This window comes from Symphalangus syndactylus, chromosome 2 (genome assembly GCF_028878055.3).
Source record: "Symphalangus syndactylus isolate Jambi chromosome 2, NHGRI_mSymSyn1-v2.1_pri, whole genome shotgun sequence".
Lineage (NCBI taxonomy): Eukaryota > Metazoa > Chordata > Mammalia > Primates > Hylobatidae > Symphalangus > Symphalangus syndactylus.
In genome coordinates, this window is record NC_072424.2 from 5,335,391 (window position 1) to 5,354,598 (window position 19,208).

General features: G+C 59.2%; 2 protein-coding genes across 2 annotated transcripts in view; both read right to left on the reverse strand.

The window, feature by feature from the left end:
* The window catches only part of KNDC1 (kinase non-catalytic C-lobe domain containing 1), a 63,561-nt gene that overhangs the window by 14,238 nt on the left and 30,115 nt on the right, over positions 1-19,208 (reverse strand). The window contains exons 10-21 of the mRNA XM_055244697.2: positions 14,344-14,502; positions 13,092-13,169; positions 12,449-12,542; positions 11,745-11,907; positions 10,995-11,668; positions 10,682-10,826; positions 9,835-9,920; positions 8,463-8,860; positions 3,566-3,659; positions 3,391-3,488; positions 2,997-3,211; positions 266-379 (exon numbers count right to left, since the gene is read on the reverse strand). Coding sequence (XP_055100672.2) covers positions 266-379; positions 2,997-3,211; positions 3,391-3,488; positions 3,566-3,659; positions 8,463-8,860; positions 9,835-9,920; positions 10,682-10,826; positions 10,995-11,668; positions 11,745-11,907; positions 12,449-12,542; positions 13,092-13,169; positions 14,344-14,502 — 2,318 coding nt within the window. The remainder of the gene's footprint in view (positions 1-265; positions 380-2,996; positions 3,212-3,390; positions 3,489-3,565; positions 3,660-8,462; positions 8,861-9,834; positions 9,921-10,681; positions 10,827-10,994; positions 11,669-11,744; positions 11,908-12,448; positions 12,543-13,091; positions 13,170-14,343; positions 14,503-19,208) is intronic.
* Positions 3,670-6,527, reverse strand: LOC134732300 (uncharacterized). The gene is made up of 2 exons (XM_063616266.1): positions 6,324-6,527; positions 3,670-6,223 (listed from the first exon to the last, which is right to left on the reverse strand). Exon 2 carries the CDS (start codon positions 5,723-5,725, stop codon positions 4,697-4,699), a length of 1,029 nt encoding a protein of 342 aa, XP_063472336.1. The 5' UTR covers positions 5,726-6,223; positions 6,324-6,527; the 3' UTR covers positions 3,670-4,696.

Consider the following 19,208-nt stretch of genomic DNA (forward strand, 5'->3'; position numbering starts at 1 on the left):
CTTTCCTCCCAGGTCAGCAGGAAGAGACCCCGACTCCCCCAGGTCCCCTCCCAGAGCTCCCAGGTGCTCAGGCCACCGCCCTCCTGCCCCAGCTGCTTTCTCCCCATCCCTGTGTCCCCCACCTCCAGCCAGGCTTCCCTGGCCCCTCATCCCCTTTGGTGGCCAGGGACCACCTCGTTCTTCATCGTAGCTAAACCAGGCCCATGGGCGCCCACCCTGCCCCAGGGGGAAGCTCTGGCGGGCATGGAGCTGTGGAGCGTGGTACCTGGTCAGCGTGCTGTTGATGCGGTCGAGGAGGAAGTGCAGGAAGTCGTGGGGTGTGCAGAAGTAGCGGAAAGTGTAGAGGAATTGCTGCACGTAGCCCTCCAGGAAGGCGTCGCTGTGGGGCGGGGCGGGGTGGGCGGCGGTGAGGTGGCAGGGTGGCCTCACCCCAGGGCTCGGCTAGTGTTTGGTGGGGGGGGGGTGTGACTGTGTGTGTGCGTGTTTTCTTTGTGTATCACTGTCAGGAGAATCCCCGGAGAAATTAAAGGGGGGACATTGATAACCCTCAAATTTCAAATTTCATGTGAAATTCCCAACTACTTCCAGCCTTCCAGCACTAGGGCCTTTTTTTTTTTTTTTTTTGGCAGAGTTTCGCTCTTGTCGCCCAGGCTGGAGTGCAATGGTGCGATCTCCGCCTCCCGGGTTCAAACAATTCTCCTGCCTCAGCCTCCCGAGTAGCTGGGACTACAGGCGCCCACCACGCCCGGCTAATTTTTGTACTTTAGTAGAGACGGGGTTTCACCATGTTTCCCAGGCTGGTCTCGAACTCCTGACCTCAGGTGATCTGTCTGCCTCGGCCTCCCAAAGTGCTGGGATGACAGGCGTGAGCCGCCGCGCCCAGCTGAACAGCAGGGCCTTTCTGAACGCAGCTCCGTGCAGGAGTTCGTGGCATCTCCACTCGCAGCACCCGTTAGCTCGGGACGCTGAGGGAGCTGGTGCCTCGGGACCAGGCGCAATGCTGTGCTCAAAGGTGCTGGGTCTTCACTGGGTGAAACGGGGCCACCCTCAGGAGATACTGACCAGGGCCCCGCCTGCGGGTCTGGGACTGTCCTGGGAGCCTGACAGCCACGGTCAGGAAGCGGAGGCCCGGCAAGGCCCCCTCCCACCCTGGAGGAGTCTCAGGCAGCAGATGGCGTGGCCCTGGAACAAGGGGCCTGGTCACCTGCTTACCTGGGGGCCGAGGACACAGGTGGCCACAGCTCAGGCCAGACCCTACACAGCCCCAGCCCCAGGCTGCCCTGCAAAGGTGATGCCCACCAGGTCCACAGAGCGGGGAAGCCCCTCGTGACCACATCACGGCCAGGAGACGCTCCTTCCATGGAAGCACAGTGCTCACACTCACGCCATGCAAGCTGCAAACTCTACAACCACAGACACGCACGCCACACACGTGCACAAAGCCACACAGAACTCCACAACCAGACGTGCACACCACACACGTGCACACAAGCCACACTATACCCCACACCACACATACATGCACACACACATACCCGCCACACACACTACCCCACACCACAGATCACACACATGCACACATGCCACACTATACCTCATGCCACATGGGCACACTATACCTCACACCGCATGCCACACATGTGCACACACACACTATACCCCACGCCACACACCACACGTGTGCTCACATGCCAGACGATATCCCATCAGCACATACACCATACACATCACACACTCCATACAAGCCTAAATACACATCACATTTGTGTACTACACATGCACAATAAAGCACATTGCACATTAGCCGGACACACCACACATGCACACACACCGAGAACGCACCGCACTGCACACGTGCACAGTCACGCACACGGACGTCTCCCGCAACAGCGCAGAGACCCTACGGTGGGCGTGGGCCGTGCCTGTCTTGCAGATTAGGAGGCTGAGAACTGGGTCCGAGGGTCGGCCTGGAGCCCTGGCTAGTAGATGGCCCCATGTGACTAGGGGCAGCTCACCTTGGGAGAACGGGGTTGGGGGCTGCCGTCCCTCTCTAGAGGGTCTTTTGGGTAACGGGGTTGGGGGGAGGGGGCCACGCCCCTCTCTAGAGGGTCCTTGGGGCAACGGGGTTGGGGGGGCCGCCATCCCTCTCTGGGGGCCTCCCTGTCCTCACTGGCTGCCGAGAGCCCTGACTCCCTGCTGTCCTCCTTGCTGTCCTTTGCTGGGCCCCATGGCCTCTGCTCAGAGAGGACCCCTGGGGCTCCAAGGTGGTGTCATGAGGGTCCCATAAGCCAACATGGGGTTGGCCCCAGTCACTGGGAGGGTGGCCTCTCTGGGAGCTGGTCAGACCAGTGGGTCCAGAGCCTGCTGCAGCTCCCGGTGCCTGAGAACAGGGTGCAGCCCAGGGGCCCATGCAGGCCAGAGCGGGTGAAGGGCCAAGGGGGCTGGTGGGGCTGCCGGGGGTCTGGCCCTGTGGCCCTGGTGGAGGTGAGTGGACTGGTGGCTCCTCCCTGCTGCAGGCGTACGTACGACACCAGCGTTTACGGAGCAGGGGTCTCCTGAGCCAGTGTGCACACGGAGCGGGTGGGGGCTGCAGAAACATCCCAGCCTCATGCGTCCCTGGAGCTAATTACCCCGGGTGTTCTGACTCGGTGAGGTGGATGGAGTCCAGGCCACACTGCCGAGCTGCCCGTGCGTTATTTTTGGAAGCCATTCCGTGTGTTAATTATGTAGGGCGGGTTCTGCAGCCCCTCCAGGGACCACCAGGTGCAACCTGAGACCCAGTGCCCAGGCCCACAGGCGGCGGAGGCCACTCTGGCCAGGGGCTCTGCAAAGCTGCCGGCGGCACCTAGTGCACATCGGCCTCAACCCCGATTAAACACTTTTCTAAACGAAAAAGTGCAAATCCAGCCTAGCTGAGCAGCGAGAGCGCATTCCCCACCTCTTCCCAGCACCCAGGGCTACGTCTCCTTTTCCGGGTGAGGTTTCTCCGGACGCACCTGGAGTACAGGTAGGCCATGAGCCCCAGCGGCGTGCCGGCCTGCAGGATTCGGGCCTTCTGCCGGCCGCCCGGGTGCTTGTTGACGTTGTAGAAGATGAGTGAGGACGACTCGTCCAGGGGGCTGAAGTCCAGCGTGTCGCAGGGTGCGGCCGCGATGTTCACAATCACCGGGAGGGCGCAGGGCTCCAGGCCCCAGCGTTCCGCGTACATGACCTGCCGGAGCGGGACGCGGGCGCTTGGTCACTCTGCCCCTCGCCCCGGGGCTTCCTGGCGTTGGACCCTCAAATCAGGGCCCCTTTTGTAACTCAGCACGGATTTACGGCATCCAACAGTGGGAGGCCCGTCTGAAGCTACTGCCTCATGGGGCAGAGCGGGGCCCGGCGCCCACTTGCCTGCAGATACTTCTTGACCAAGCTGAGGAACTGCACCCTGGATTTCATTTCTTCCAGCTGCCCTTTCAGCTTGGACAGCATGGTCTTGACGTCAGAACCTGTGGGTGGAGCAGAGTGGGCGGGGGCCGGGCTGCCTGCGGCCGGGGTCGCAGACCTGTGCCCACGCGGGCCTTACCTTTGTTCCTCTTTTCCTTCTGTAGGAGTTTCTGGTAGAACTTCAGGGTTTTGCGGTAGTTTCTTTTCTCCATCATGAGCTGCTGTTCCAGCTCCTGGGGACGAAACACAGCACCTTAGCCCCAGGCAGCTCCAACACACGTCAGCCACATCCGGGGCCAGGCCCCACCCCACTGGGGCCTCCTTGGCCTTGGAGATCAGCTGCAGGGCAGGGTCCCATGGAGACAGAGGCCCGCTGAGCCAGCGAGGCCAGCCCCGGCCTGGGCAGTGTGGTCTGGGGGACCCTGGGCTGCCGCCAGGCTCACAGGGCAGTGCCCAGCTTGGGGCCGACTGCCCCCTGCGCCCCTCACCCACAGTCAGGCCCTTGTGGGGCATGCTCAGGGGACTGCTGTGACCACCACCTTGGGCCCTCAGGGAAACTAGACCCTCCCCAAGTCAGCACCAGGCCCTCTTGCCCAAGCAGGCAGGGCTGTGCCACCTCTGGGCCCCCAAGTGTACATTGTGGGCAGGGGTGGGAGCAGGGGGTGGCAGTGTGACCTCCCCAACGTGCATCCCGTGTGTCTTCAGGTGTCTGCCTTTTTTTTATTTTTTAATTTCGTTATTATTTTTGAGATGGGGTTTTTCTCTTGTTGCCCAGGCTGGAGTGCAATGGCGTGATCTCAGCTCACCACAACCTCTGCCTCCCAGGTTCAAGCGATTCTCCTGCCTCAGCCTCCTGAGTAGCTGGGATTACAGGCACGCACCACCATGCCCGGCTAATTTTGTATTTTTAGTAGAGACGGAGTTTCTCCATGTCGGTCAGGCTGGTCTCGAACTCCCGACTTCAGGTGATCTGCCCACCTCGGCCTCCCAGAGTGCTGGGATTACAGGTGTAAGCCACCACGCCCTGCCATTTTTCATTTTTATTGACTTTTTAATTTTTTTATTTTTTGAGATGAGGTCTCGCTCTGTCACTCAGGCTGGAGTGCGGTGGCCCGATTCGCTCTGCTGCCCAGGTGGGAGCGCAGTGGCACGATCACAACTCACTGCAACCTCCAACTCCCTGGGTTCAAGCAGTTCTCCCATCTCAGTCTCCCAAAGTGCTGGGATTACAGGCATGAGCCACTGCACCAGCCTTGCCTTTCTTTTAAACTTAAGCCCAATGATGCGGATTCCAGCTGGCCTGTGCAGACGAGCCCCTCAAAAACCCTCCTCCCGGGAACCTACTGGCTGGACCATTGCGGTTTGCTGGGCAGCGGCTGCAGGGTTTGCCCCAGCCCTTGGCTGCTCCGTGGAGTGTGAGCATGAGTGTGAATGTGAGTGCACGCCGGGTGTGATTCTCCAGAACCTGCCCAGAGTCTGAGTTCCTGCCTGCAAGATGGAGCCGGGGACCCCTCAACCCCAGGGCTGCCTCCATGAGGGAAGCAGGACTGAGGCCAGATGGGCAGGTCCTGACCACAGGAGCCAGGAGCGAGGCCCGCCGGGCTCTGTCCCTGCACTGCAGGAGCCGGGGGCGAGGGCTGCTGGGCTCTGTTTCATGCACAGACACCAGCTGGGGCTGAGCGCCTCCCTGGACAGGACTACATTGAGGGAGAGGGCACCGCGTTGTCCCAGGACGCCTCCCACGCCTGGCCGGGCAGCCCCTCGTCTGAGCACTCCTTCTGTCCTGCGGGACAGGCACACGGGCGTAGAGGCTGGAGGGGCACCCTGAGGATGGGCTGCCAGGGCAGTGACCCCAGAGACCGCCCTTCCCTCCAGGGGTACAGGGGCAGATACAGCCGCCTCCTGCACGCATGGGGCTTGGCCCAGTACCGAGGAGGGTGGTGATTCTGGGGTGAGGGGCCTGGGAAGCCTTGGGGGTCCATGGGAGCTGGGCCTTGAGCAGCAGGTCTTCAGGGGCACTGTGAGGTGCCACGGGGCAGGGGCACCTGGCTGGGGGCAGAGGCGAGAGGCGCGGCAGCCCTCGGCCCACAGCCTCCTGTGAGGGGTTCACGTGCCCAGGGCCCGAAGCGACCGCCCCGAGGGTCTCATCCGCGATCCCGTCCACCAGGCTTCCTTTTGTGAAGTGCAGTTGGCTCAGATCCACACAGCCACCCCCTCGCCTTGTCAGCCGCCAGTGACTCCGCTGTTGACAGTGTTTATTTTTGAATGTTTTTTGCAAAATAAAAAATGCAGGCGACATTTCTATTTAACTACTTGAATCTGCTCTATCTGGTGGTTCCATGGAGACGGGGTCCCTGTGCTGTCTTCTCCCACACACGGGTTCAGCAGCGGCAGTGGCGGTGCCACGGAGGGCCAGGCTCCTGGCTACAGCAGTGTGAGCAGTGGTCCCAACTGTGTAAAGACCAGCCCCTCTGCAGAACCTTGGCCACTAAGCCAGGTTCCCCAAGCCCTCCGGATCCCGCTGCCACCCAGCCAAGTGCGACCCCGCCTCCCACACTGAGCTGCAGGCTGCCTGTGGCTGCCTAAAGTGCAGTGAAATTAAAACGTCAGGTTCTCAGTCACGTGGGCCATGTTTCCAGAGCTCAGTAGCCACACGTGGCTGTTGGCTACCCCGTAGACGGCGTCTAGAACATTCCATCATCAAGGAAGGACCTACCGGGCTGGGCAGGTCGAGGTTGGTAAACGCGGGTGTCCCCATGGAGCTGTGTTCTGCTGCCGAGGCACCTGGTCCTGGTTTCTGAGGACGGTGGTCGCCACGTTCCCCCATGGCCTGCACCATGGGGCCCTCGTCCGGCCCCCGGAGGTCACCCGCGCCAGTCTCCATCCAGCCCTCTCACCTGCATCCATTTGCAGAGGTGCTGATGTTGAGAAAATCTCCTGGGAAAAGTCTGTGTGCCCCGAGGCATCCGGGAACCTGGAGGCGGGTGCCTGCGAGCCCGATGCCCGCCTGGCTGGAGTGCAGCTCACGCACTCATCTTGGGCCGGCACCTCCGCGGCCTCCGTTCACAGTCAGACTTGGTGTCCGTCAGGGGCGCTCTTCACGCGGGAACCACAGGCAGACTCCTTGAGAAGGACGGTCTTGACTGATTTTAATAAATCCACGGGAACTAAAATCCACACCACACACAGGGCAGTGAGGAGGGAAACACGAGGCCAGGCTTCACCAGAGCAGACAGACGGAGGAGGAACCCACACCAGTGCTGTCCACCCTGACTCTGGGAGCCACGCTTGTTTTTTTTTTTTTTTTTTGAGACGGAGTCTGCTCTGTCACCCAGGCTGGAGTGCAGTGGTGCGATCTCGGCTCACTGCAAGCTCCGCCTCCCAGGTTCACGCCATTCTCCTGCCTCAGCCTCTCGAGCAGCTGGGACTACAGGTGCCCGCCACCACGCCCGGCTAATTTTTTGCATTTTTAGTAGAGACGGGTTTCACTGTGTTGCCCAGGATGGTCTTGATCTCCTGACCTCGTGATCCGCCTGCCTCAGCCTCCCAAAGTGCTGGGATTACAGGCGTGAGCCACCGCGCCTGGCCTGCCACGCTTGTTTTAACAGCAGGAGACGCGGATGCCAGCTCCACAGCCCCAGGGCACCCGCAGTGCTGAGCCCAGCACACACGGTAGGTGGGGTCAGCGCTGGAGGGAGGGAATGCCCACCGGTTGCCCCGGCCCCCAGAGAATGGCCCTGGCTGCACTGTATGTGTTTGGGGCTGCAGATGTCAAAATGCCCTTGCCGTGTTTCTGAGCCTCCTGTTTTGAAACAGACGCAGTAGTTCCTCCAAGAGAAACGCGAGGCTGTGGCCATGGGCCAGACGCTGTGCATTTGGGGGCCGAGTGCTCCCTGCTGGACTCTGCGCATTTGGGGGCCGAGTGCTCCCTGCTGGACTCCGTGAGTTTGGGGGCCGAGTGCTCCCTGGGCGATGCCGTGCGTTTGGGGGCCGGGTCGTTTGGTGTCTGCTGTGCCAGCCGCCCTTTTCTCTCCCCAGCCCCAGGGAAGGCCTGCGTCCTCGAAGCCCCCTCAGGCCCTGTGTGGGGTGTCCGAGATGCAGATGCAGAGGCTGTAGCACCCTGCGGGTCTTTCACGTGGCCCAGAAGCTGAAATGAAGTGAAGGCTTCACAGAGCTTAACCCGTCTCCTCACCTGCCCTGAAGAGACTCCGGGTCATGTTCTGGACCGATTTATAAAGTGCAGGCCGGGAGGCGGCAGTAGATGAGCGAGGAGGAGCCCCAGGAAGGGCTCCGATGCCCAGAGGCTGGGGGAGGCTTCCCCCTGCGGCTCAGCTTGAGGCAGATGGTGGTGGGAGAGGTTCCCGGAGCTGATGCCACTGGGCCCCTCCTGTCATCCACCCTGGAGTCCTGGGGCTCTCGAGGCTGCAGCCCAGGTCGGGGCTGTGGGTCGCCGGCCCCACCTTGTGTCCAGAGCTCTGCAGGCCTCTCCTGCACCCAGGACTCCCCAGTCTAAGACCTCCTCTCCCTGCTGGCCAGGGAGGAGTTGCAGCTGCTCCTGACCCAGGATGGCACCGCTGGCCAGAAAGCCCGGACCAGGCTGCAGCGACCAGGCCCAGCCTGGACTTGCTGGGCAGGCATTTCTGGTGTTTTCTTTCACCGCAGAGCGAGGCTGCCCAAGGGCCCGGAGGCTGCGCCTGCCCCACGGGAGACACGGCCGAACGCAACCTGGTCACGATCATGGAGGGGCCTCCTGTGAACCCATCACCCTGGCGTCCATGAGAAAAAAGCCCTTTCCTGTCCCCAGACATGGAGCCACCAGGGGCACCAGTGCAGACGAGCCTGTCCCCAGACATGGAGCTCAGCCCGGGGAGGGGGCCCTGACCATCTTGACGGCCATGGGGTGGGGGCACCAGGACCAGCATCACCCTGGTGGGGGCTCTGGGTACATGGTGCCATCTGTCACCTGCAGTGACCAGGAAGCTCTGCTGGAAGGAGACCCCCTGCCCCACCCTGCAGTGCCGCGGCCTGGGACTCACCGGGCTCTGGGCGTCGGGCAGGGCCCCGTCCGCCTGCTGCCGCCCCAGGTCCTTCACGTAGTTGTGGACGTCGGCCCCAAAGCAGTCGGCCTCGTAGAAGGCGCTGCACCAGCCGGGGCTGCAGCTCTGGAATCCGGCTGGGCCGGGAGACACGGCCGGGCCGACCCCCTTGGACCTGGCCAGTCGGGTTACTGCCTCTGCGTCTGAGGCCCCACCAGCTGGCCGTCTGTCCTCGCCAGCCTCAGGCTGCTGTGCTCTCTCGGCTTTTACGGACCTCTGAGGCCGAAACCCCACCTCAAAGTTTCCCCGTGAGAGTGCCTCCGAGTCCACATCCGACACTGAGGTGGGTGAGCAGGAGGCCCTGCTGCTGGTCCTGGCCACGGCTGGCTTCTCTTTTCCTTGAAAGAAAGAGACGCGGGTTACGTGGACAGCAGCTCCGGTGGGCGGAGGCCGGGCAGGCTGTTAACGGGAGGCCGGTGGTGCTTGCACGCGTGACGCCCTTCTCTCTTGCACCCACCATGGGCGCCCCCTGGGCATGGCTGCCGCCTCCCAGTGCAGGGCAGATGCTGGGACCCTGAACTGCTGCACGGGGCTGGGTTATGGAGAGAGGCCTCTCCCCAGATGGAGCCCCACTCTGCGCCCTCACTGCTTCCAAACTCGTACTCGCCCTGGGGTGGGGCTGGGCCCTGTCGTCGCTGGCTCCGCTATCAGGACTGTGTCCCTCTGCCCCCTCACGCTCTCCTCTTTTCTTCTGGAATTTAAAAAGTGGTCCCCAGCTCTGTCCCTGCGGAAGCTTCCCCTGTGCAGGGCTTTCCTGCCATCCAGCAGTGCACAGGCCTCATGCCCCAGCCTGCCTGCCTGGCCTCTGACTTGCTGGAATAGGAACTGGGGCCATCACCAAGCCTGGCCACGACCACGGACAGCCTGAGGGTGACCACCACCACCACCTTGTCCCTAACATCTGCTGGCCGGACACTGGGACGTCCCCAGCCTGGCATTCATGTGCCCTGGGATCCCGGGGCTACCAAGCCAGGAGCCCAGCCCCAGGGTCTTTTGGCAGCAAGCCCGCTTCTGCCTTGTCACCAAAGCCCCGGCTCACAGGCCCCCCTCTGCTTGGAGAGCGGATCCCACCTGGCTCCCGGTGGCTCCCACTGTCCCAGTGGCGGGTGACAGAGGACCCCCCACCTCCAAGGCCCTGGGCTCCTGCCCCCAGGAGAGGACGGCCTTTGGCTGGGCACCCCCGGGGCAAAGGTAGCGCCGCTGGAGCAGTGCAGTCCGAGGCTGCCGGGACCCTGGGGCGCCCCCTGAATTGCACAGAGCACAGAGGAGCCGCCCTGCAGAGCTCCTGCCGTGGGGCCTGCCCAGCACTTACCCAGGTGGTGCAGGGAGGGCCTCTTGCTGGACGGGGAGTGGGGGCTCCGGCTGCCCTCAAGCTGTGACCCAGCCTCCTCGGCCGTGCTGACAACGAGAATGCAGGTCAGTCCCCACCTCTGCCCACTGGGAGGAGGCCTCAGTCTCCATAGGGCCAGGCCCACAGGTCTATGCGCAGCTCTCGCTGGAGGCGGCAGGAGCTCACTCCTCCCGGTCACTAAGGGGCACAGCAGCCGACGGGGTCCCTGGGTCATTCACTGCTTGGGGTCCCTGGGGGGACTCTGGAGCAGCCTCTCAGTGCTGTGGGGCCGAGGAGGCTGGGGCTGGGATGGGTGCACTTGTTCACAGCTGTGTTTACTCCACACACAGGCGGAGGAGCTGCCCGGGCTACTGGCACCGCGTGGAGCTGTGAGCAAGGCAATATGGGGTGGCCACTGCCCCACCCAACACAGCTCAGTGCTGGGCCCTGCGGGGCCTGGGGCCACCGTTTGGGGGTCTCTTCTCCTTGGGACCCTGACACTGGTCCCTCTGAGCAGGCAGCCCTGTGGCCACTAATGCCCAGGCCCCCTGCAGCCTCCCGGAGAGCCCCTGCCTCATATTCCCTACACGCCCTTTCTTCCTCCAGAAGAAACCCAGTCCCGATGGGAAAGCTGTGGGTAGGTGTCAGGCCCAAGGAGGGGCTGCTGGGACCCCCACCTGTCTCCACCAAGGGTGGCCCCTCTGGAGACGGCAGCGAGACGGAAGCCGAGGGTTGGGAGGGGAAGGCTGGGCCCGGGTCAGGGCAGCAGAGCCCAGGCACAGTGGGCGTCAGGGAGGGGCAAGGATGCAGGGTGGAGCTGGGCACCCACCTTGGGGAGGGCGACACCTGCCCATTGACCACCTTAAAGAGGTTCTGCAGCAACTTCTCATCCCAGTACAGGTCACAGAACTTCTCGGAAATGGCGCCGCAGAAAGTGGCAAAGGTGAGATCTTTCAAGGCGAAGATGTACTCCCCTGGTTTTGCAAAACGATGGAGACAAGTGAGACAGCGGCAGGGCCGCTCGTCTGGTTCCCTTGTGGCTGATGAAACGGACAAGGCTGATCTCGGCCGGGGGCTGGGGGACAGGCGCGGGGCGGCCCCGAGTCCCCTGTGGGGCTCTCCCTGGCCCAGGCCCCACGTACCCATGATCAGAGCCTCCAGCCCATTGTCCAGGTAGCCATCAAAGGCAAATTCCTCCTGGATGAGGCGCGTGGCCTCCTGCAGCGACGGGCAGGCCATCCTCCCTGGGAGTGGTGAGGCGTCCACGCAGGGCAGACAGAGCCTCCGGTCTGCATTCCGTGGCCTCTCTGGGACACTGTCTGGACTCTGGTCATCACGTTCCCCGGCAGGGGTGGCCCTGGGGCCCTCTGGCTCCTGGCTCGGGTGCTCGGTGGCCTTGCTTCGGGGGGGCTTGGGCGGGTGGCGTGGGCCGTGGTGGGCTGCGGTGGGCCTGAGGCCCCCAGAAGTGACTCCTGGTGGGATCTGCCCAGCTGGCCCTTGCTCTCCTGGCAGTGCAGATGCCTTCGTGGGCGGGGCGGGGACTGGAGAGCTGGGAGCTGCTGATGAGGCCCTCTCTGGCTGGTTTGCTGGGGCCCGGGGTGGAGGGCAGGGGCAGCCGTGGGCTGAGTCACGCTGCACTGACTCTCCAAGAGGCTCTGGGGCTGCTCCCTGTGGTCCCAGACCAGGCACCAGCCCGTCAGGCGTCTTCAGGCTGGGGGACCCAGCGTGGGCCTCCGGGGAGAGCTTCTCCTCACCTTCTCCCTCCCTCTGGCCGCCCGTCTCCTCGGACTCCTCCTGGGCCAAGGCAGGCTGGTCCCTAGGGAGGAGCAGAGCTCAGGAGGGGCTGCCTGCGCCCGGGACCCAGCAGCTCTGGGTGTGGGGACGATGCTCACCTGGCCACGCCTGCGTCCTGCGTGAGGACAATGGGCTTGAAGTGCGTGGCCTCGGAGATGAACGCTGCAGGCAGCTGGGTGGCTTCTTCACCGCAGGGGCACTGGCCGGGCACAGGCCCTGGCACAGCCACAAGCCCGGTGTCGCTGTTCACCAGCAGGAAGCCTGGGGACCCAGGGGGCTGAGGGTGCAGGCGGGCGGAGTGGCCCCAGCACGTGCCGCACCACCGGCTCATCCCACCCAGTGCGTGGCACCGTGTCCCCTCCCACATGGCCCTGGGGGCCTCGGAACAGGAGGGTGGGTGTGACTGGTGCTCGGGGGAGGGCCAGCAGGCGGGGACAGGCCAGAAAGACCAGGCCCCACCAGAAGCCTTGGAGGGGCCTGCTGAGGAGGGCTCAGTACGGGGGTGGGGTGGGCTCTGTGTGGACTCGGGGGGGGGGTCTCCAGATGTGGGCTTGGGAGGGCCAGCTGCTGGGAGACGGGAGTGAGAACCTGGAGCTGGGGCCTGAGGGACCGGGAGTTTTGGGAGAGATGGGGGCTGGCAGGGCAGGCAGGCTGGGCTGCGTGGGCCATGTTGGCCGAGCTCTGGACTTGCTGCCCAGGTTTCCGGGAGGCACCCGGCTGTGTCTGTCCATGCAGGGGTGGGGGCAGCTGTGGTGTGGGGTGCAGGGGCTGGTGGGGCAGCAGGGGCTGGTCAGGGCCCCACCTGGGCTGGGCTCTGGGGCTGGTGCCACACTGGGCTTCAGTTCAACCACCGAGAAGGCGTTTTGGAGGCTGATGGTCTCTTCCTCCTGGTACACCTGGGGAGGAGGCGACAGCCCTGGGCCAGGTGACCACGGAGCTCCGCCAGCGCCGGCAACACCCACAGGGCGTCCCCCACCCACCCACCGGTGCCGTGGAGCTTCCTGCTGGGGAGGAGCCGGGCATGGCGGCCGCACGGCCTGAGCTCTGCGGCGGCTCTGCCTGGAGAGGGAGCCGTTGGGGCTCCTTTGCCTCCCAATCCAACCAGGTTTCCGTGGGTTCCGGGCAGTGGGCGATGCCGGCACCACCCGAGACTCAGGGCCTACACTCCCAAAGCTCTCTGCGCCCGGGGTGGATGCTGGGCCGCCATCCTTGGGGCCCTGCCCCGATCCTGATCTGGGTCCCTGGGGGCCACTGCGGGGCCTTCAGGAGATGGGACCCGAGTGTCCCCCTGCACCCCCAGACGCACCCACCCACAGCTCGGTGGTCAACAGAGACCCAGGTGTGGGGCTGCCAGGATTGGCCAGGCAAGGGCAAGCGTGTCCAGGTGGGAGGAAGCTAGGAGCAGCGGGGGAGGAGGCGGCCCGGCTGTTCTAGCCCCGCCCCACCTGGCAGATGGATGCTCTGAGGTGGGCAAGGATTTTCCGGCTGTCCATGCCTCGCTGCAGGAGGTAGCTGCCGCACACCTGGAGGGAGGAGACGTTCACACGTCCCGACAGGCCTCAGCCACGGCCGCACCGTCCCCATGTCACTGGATCCCCATCTGAAAAAGCTCAGGGCCGCCAGGAGGGGTTTCCTGTTTGTTCTCATCGACACCCAACTACAGGCCTCGGGAAAGCTTTTCTTAGAGCGTTTCCTGAAAAGGGCTCACAGTCGGCCACTGTCCCCCGGGCTCCCTGGGAGGGCAGAATCCCAAACCCAATGTCAGCCACAGACCCGGTGGCCTGGCCACTGGCAGCCCTTGGTCACGTTCGCCTGAGCCCTGCGTTCCCTGCCCCCGGCCACTCCTGTCCTTCCTTTATAAGCCCAGGCCTTGTGCACGTCGGAACTGAGCTCAGCTTCCCCAGCTGTCAGTAGGTACTGAATAAAATCTGCTTTCACTGCTTAGCAGACGTCCAACCATTTCTAGATCTGATCCTCCCACCGCAGAGGAGGCCTGAGAGGCCCAGAGGGTCCGAGCAACCCGCCCAAGGCCACAGAGCAGTCGGGCGGAGACGGCTGGGCCCAGCTCCCCAACCCCATGGCCGTCTCCGCTCCCCCAGACACGGCTCCTCCCAGGAGGTCCTCCTGATCACGACACATCAGGGTTTGGCTCCTGCCCCACCTGCTGGTCCACTCGCTGGTCCCCCTGCTGGGTGTGGGCGCAGGTCCCAGCAGGAGTACGTTAGAACCCAGCCCCAAAGCCTGAGTCCAACAGGGACACCAGGCAGGGAGGGGCGGGGCTGGTGGGATCCTCAGAGGAGGTGGGGGTTCGGGGTGGGGGGTGGGGTGCAGAGGCCTCTCTCTGCTCCCCTCCAGCAGGGCCTAAGAGCAGGGGTCTGCATGTGGCCACAGGACACCCCTTGCCCCCGCCCTGGACAAGCTGGAGAGAGCAGGCTCTGCAGGAGGAATGGCCGTGGTGGGGAGCGGCAGAGACCCCCATGCTGTCCACCCACATGGACGTGGCCACGACACAAAACCCACTCCCTTTCCTATGCGATGGCCGGGCTGACGTCTAGAAACAGGGACCTAGAAACAGAGCTGGTGGCCTCATCACCTGGACACTGGCAGCCCGTGCTCCTCCACCCCCAGTTCAGTGAGGGTGGCCACTGCCCACAGTCCTCGGACCCTGGGCTGGGGCCATGACCACGGTGTGGTTACCTTGATGGCCTCGGCCGCGGACGGCCGCTCCGGGGCGCTGCGCCTGGCCATGTCCAGGAGGAGGGTCTTGAGCCTGCGTGGCAGGGCCAGCTTGTGGTTGCGGGGGACGCTGAACTTGGCTGCGGTCCACAGGACGGCGGCCACACAGTACACAGAGGCCTGGGCAGGTGGGGAGAGAATAGTGGTGTCAACCGCAGGGCTGTGGACCACCGTGCCCAGCAGACCTGCCCACCTCAGGCACCCTGAGGGGCACCAGGCACTGCCCCCACAGAGGGGCTCTCCTCATGAACCCTCCTCAGCATCTGTTGGGCCCCACCCTGGACCCCTGCATCCGCCTCCAGGTCGTGGTCTAGGAACCTGCAGGTCAAACTCTCCCCCGTGGTTCTGTCCGCGTTTTAAACACCGAAGGGTTGGAAGCCTCAACTGGACTTTCCTGCCTTCCACTCTCCTCACGAAGGCAGCAGCTCGAGGGTTTGAGAACTGGCCAGCACAGCCCCCACCTCATGGACCCCACTCCTGGGAGCCCTCGACTAGTGCCGTGCTGCTATATGCCTAACAACAGGCTCTCCGAGCGAACGCGCCGCCTGCGTGCAAACTGAGTTCATCCGGCACGTTGCTATGTAAGGCATGCGCAGTGCACCATTTAATGCACGTTTTGTAAGTTCCACAGAGCCAGTCGATTCTCACTGAAGGCTTTGATTTTTACCCACGTTCATCCACAGTCCACTGCAATACACGAGTGCTTCTGACATGAGTGTTGGTTGATGTTTTCATTCATTTCAGTAAATGAGATGGAAGCAAAGCAGGACAGACCCATGCTGGAATTCAGGGCACCCCTCTGAGCGACGTCTTTGCTGAATCAAACGATCGTGGTTGATATCCTAAGACCATGTCCTCATCTCAATGGAGCAACTACAGACGTGACACATTTTTAAGTTTAATCACAGTATCCACGTGCTCTCCATCACTTCACTAAGTCCAGAGAGTCAACAGAACAAGACATTTGTAGCATTTGCTGCTTTCCCTGGTGTAAGTACTCCCACGTGGCTGACTTCCAGCTACCAATGCAGTGCCCTTGAGTGTGGAGCTGGGAAGAGGCAGCTCCCCTTTATAGAGTTTCCACCATCCAGGCACAGCAGATGCAGACAGCCCCATGAGCATAGTAACAGCCAACTAGAGTCAGATAAGTAGGAAATTACCCATTTTGAGCACTTGTTACACTTTTAAAAATTAACCTTTTATTTTGTGATAATTGTAGATGACATAGTTTTAATAAATAATATAGAGAGAGCTCATGTACTTTGTACCCAGTTTCCACAATGGTAGCAGCTTGCAAAACTATAGTCCAATATCTGAGCCAGCACATCGCCATTGGCACAAAAATCCTGGTTCACCATATGTTGCATTTTCATTTTCACTCAGTTCTATATGCTTTTAAAATTTCCTTGAAATTTTCTCTTTGACATATAGAGTATTTAGAATGTGTTGTTTCGTTTCCAAGTGTTTGGAAAATTTCCCTTTTATTTTTGTCACTGTGCTCAGAGAACACATTTGTATGACTTAAATTCTTTTAAATTTGTTGAGGTTTGTGTTATGGCTCAGGATTTCGTCTGCTTGGTGTATAGTCAGTGGGGCAATTGAGAAGAGTGTGGATTCTGCTGTTGTTGGGTGGAGTGTCCTTTCAATGTTGATCCAGCCCTGTTGATTGACAGTGTTGTTGAGTTTCTTCACATTTTTACTGGTTTACAGTCTGATTGTTCTGTATCAAGTGTTCAGAGAGGGAAACTGGCATCTCCAACTATAATTGTGGATTCATCTGTTTCTCTATTAATCCTATCAGTTTTGCTTCACATATTCTGCAGCTCTGTTATTTGGTGCATATACGTTTAGGATTGCTATGTCTTCTTGGTGGATTGACCCTTTATTGTTATAGAATGTCCCTCTTTGTCTCTGGTAATTTTCTTTGCTCTGAAGTACACTTGACCTGATATTAATGCAGTCACTTTTGCTTTCTTTTTATCATTTTCATAAGATATCTTTTTCAACTCTTTTAACTTTCAACCTACTTATATTGTTTTATTTGAAGTGAGTTTCTGGTAGACAATACATGGTTAGGTCATGTTTCTAAACATTACTCTGTCAATCTTCCTTTCTTCTTCTCTTTCTCCTCCTTCCTTCTCCTTTTTCCTTCTTCTTATTCTTCTTCCTTCCTTCTCTTCTTTCTTCCTTCTTCCCCCTTTATTTTTTTAAGAGACTGGGTCTCACTCTTGTCACCCTGGCTGGAGTGCAATGGCTGTATCTGGGCTCACTGCAGCCTCCGCCTCCCAGGTTCCAGTGATTCTCCTGCCTCAGCCTCCCAAGTAGCTGGGATTATAGGCACCCACCACCACGCCTGGCTAATTTTTGTATTTTTAGTAGAGACAGGGTTTTGCCATCTTGGCCCGGCTGGTCTCAAATTCCTGAGCTCAGGTGATCCACCTGCCTCAGCCTCCCAAAGTGTTGGGATTACAGGCCTGAGCCCACTGCGCCCAGCCTGTTTCCTTAATTTCTAAAGGATATTTTTGCTGGAAATAGGTTTCTGGGTTTAAAGTTCTTTCAGCACTTAAAAAAATGCTATGCACTTCCTCTACAGTTACTGATGAGAAATCTGATCATTTGAACTGCTTTCCCCCCCATATGTATATATGTAAGCTGCTGTTTCTCTCTCTTCTTCTTGGTTTTTATTTTTATTTTTTCGGAGAGGGGAGGGTTAGTATTCAGAGGTTTGACTATGATGTGTCCTGGTGTGGATTTCTTTGCATTGATCATGTTTGGGGTTTTCTCACCTTCTTAAATCTGTAGGCTTATGTGTCTTGCCATAATTTGGAAGTTTTCAGCCATTATTTCTTTGAGTACTTTTTATGCCCCACCCTCCTTCTCTTCTCTTTCCAGGATTTTGATGACATGGATATTAGATCTTTTATTATAGTCCCACAAGCTTCTCAGGCTCTGTTCAATTCTTTTGGTCTATTTTCTCTTTGTTGTCCAAACTTTGTAATTTCTATTGTCTCCATTTCACCAATTCTTTCCTCTGCCCTCTCTATTCTGCTATTAAGCCCATTCATTGAGTTTTTAAAAAAATCAGCTCTAAAATTTCCATTAGCTTTTTCTTTTTATTTTCTATTTCTTGGTTGAAACTTTCTATTTCTTTGCTGAGACTTTTTCATTTGTTTCAAGCATGTTTGCAATTGCCCAATGAAGCATTTTTATGATGGTTGCTTTAAAAATTTTAAAGTCATTTTTAACATTTCTGTCATCTCCAGGTTGGTATCTATCGGTTGCCTTTTTTCATTCAGTTTGACATCTTCCTGATTCTTGGTATCACAAGTCCTTTCCCTATTGCTTGATTTTGTCAGCTCTGTCAAAGATCAGATGGTTGTAGGTGTGCAGCCTTATTTCTGGGCTCTTTATTCTCTTCCATTGGTCTATATGTCTGTTTTTGTACCAGTGCCATGCTGTTTGGGTTACTGTGGCCTTGTAGTATAGTTTGAAGTTGGGTAACGTGATGCCTCTGGCTTTGTTCTTTTCACTTAAAATTGCTTTGGCTATTTCAGCTCTTTTTTGGTTCCATATGAATTTTAGAATAGTTTCCTCTAATTCTGTGAAAAATGACATTAGTAGTTTGATAGCGACAGCACTGACTCTACGGATTGCTTTGGGCAGTGTAGCCATTTTACCAACACTGATCCTGCCCATCTGTGAGCATAGGATGCGTTTCCACTTGCTGGTGCAGTCTCCAGTTCCTTTCAGCCATGTTTTCCAGCTGTCCTTGCAGGACAGGCTGCAGGGAAGGAAGGTCCTGGCTCCTGCTCACTTTCTCTGAGGCCACCTGGGGCCAGGGCGGGCACTGGGCACTTCTCTGCAGTCTCACAAGGATGAGTCCAGGCTCCAGGCTCGGCCCTTGCTGGGCGGGGCCGCAGTGCTCCCGTGGGGTTTGGCTGGTGCAGAGCAGGGGGTGTAAATGCATCCTGGTCCTCCCTGGTCCTCTGATTACAGGCCCAGGCTTTTGTTGGGGCTTTTGTTTTATTTACTTATTTTTTTGAGACTGAGTCTCACTCTTTCAACCAAGCTGGACTGCAGTGGTACCATCTTCGCTGACTGCAACCTCTGCCTCCTTGGTTCAAGTTCCTGCTTCAGCCTCCCAAGTAGCTGGGATTATAGGTGCACACAACCACCCCTGGCTAATTTTTGTATTTTTAGTAGAGATGGGGTTTCACCATGTTGCCCAGGCTGGTCTCGAACTCCTGGACTCAAGTGATCTGCCCGCCTCGGCCTCCAAAATTGCTGGAATTACAGGTGTGAGTCACCATGCCTGGCCAGTTGGGGCTTAAATTCTCTTTTATTACTCCAAAAAGCTTCATTTTTTCTTAGTTTTCTGACTCTGTGCTTGCGCCTCAACACCTTCCCAGCGATTTTCGTTCCTTGAAGGGGAAAGCACTGCATCCTACAGGAACACGCACAGTGCACACAGAACCACTGCAGCCTCATGGACGCGGTTTTTGTTTGAGACAATCTCGTAAGAGCTTCAGGTCTCACAGCATCAACCCCCTGAGGTCGGCCTGGGCCACCTGCAGATGATGGTGCTTTCCCAGCCTTCTTGGTGTAAAGGTGAACAATCTATTGCTGGGGTTCGGGACAGCCTCTTTTCGTTACAGGCTAGACTGCAGGAAAGCCTTCGATGGTTTGCAAATGGTGGGCCATTCCGGGTTTCTCTAAACAACATCCCCAGAAGATGAAAAAGCATGGCTTTTAGTGTGTGTGCCCATTGGTTTTTCCCAGTTGCTGGCTCCTTTACCTCCAAGTCTCAATATATGAGGCAGAAGGAA

Excerpts from the sequence above, each read along its gene's own strand:
- LOC134732300 (XM_063616266.1), bottom strand. The coding sequence starts at position 5,725 with ATGTCGCCTGCATTTTTTATTTTGCAAAAAACATTCAAAAATAAACAC.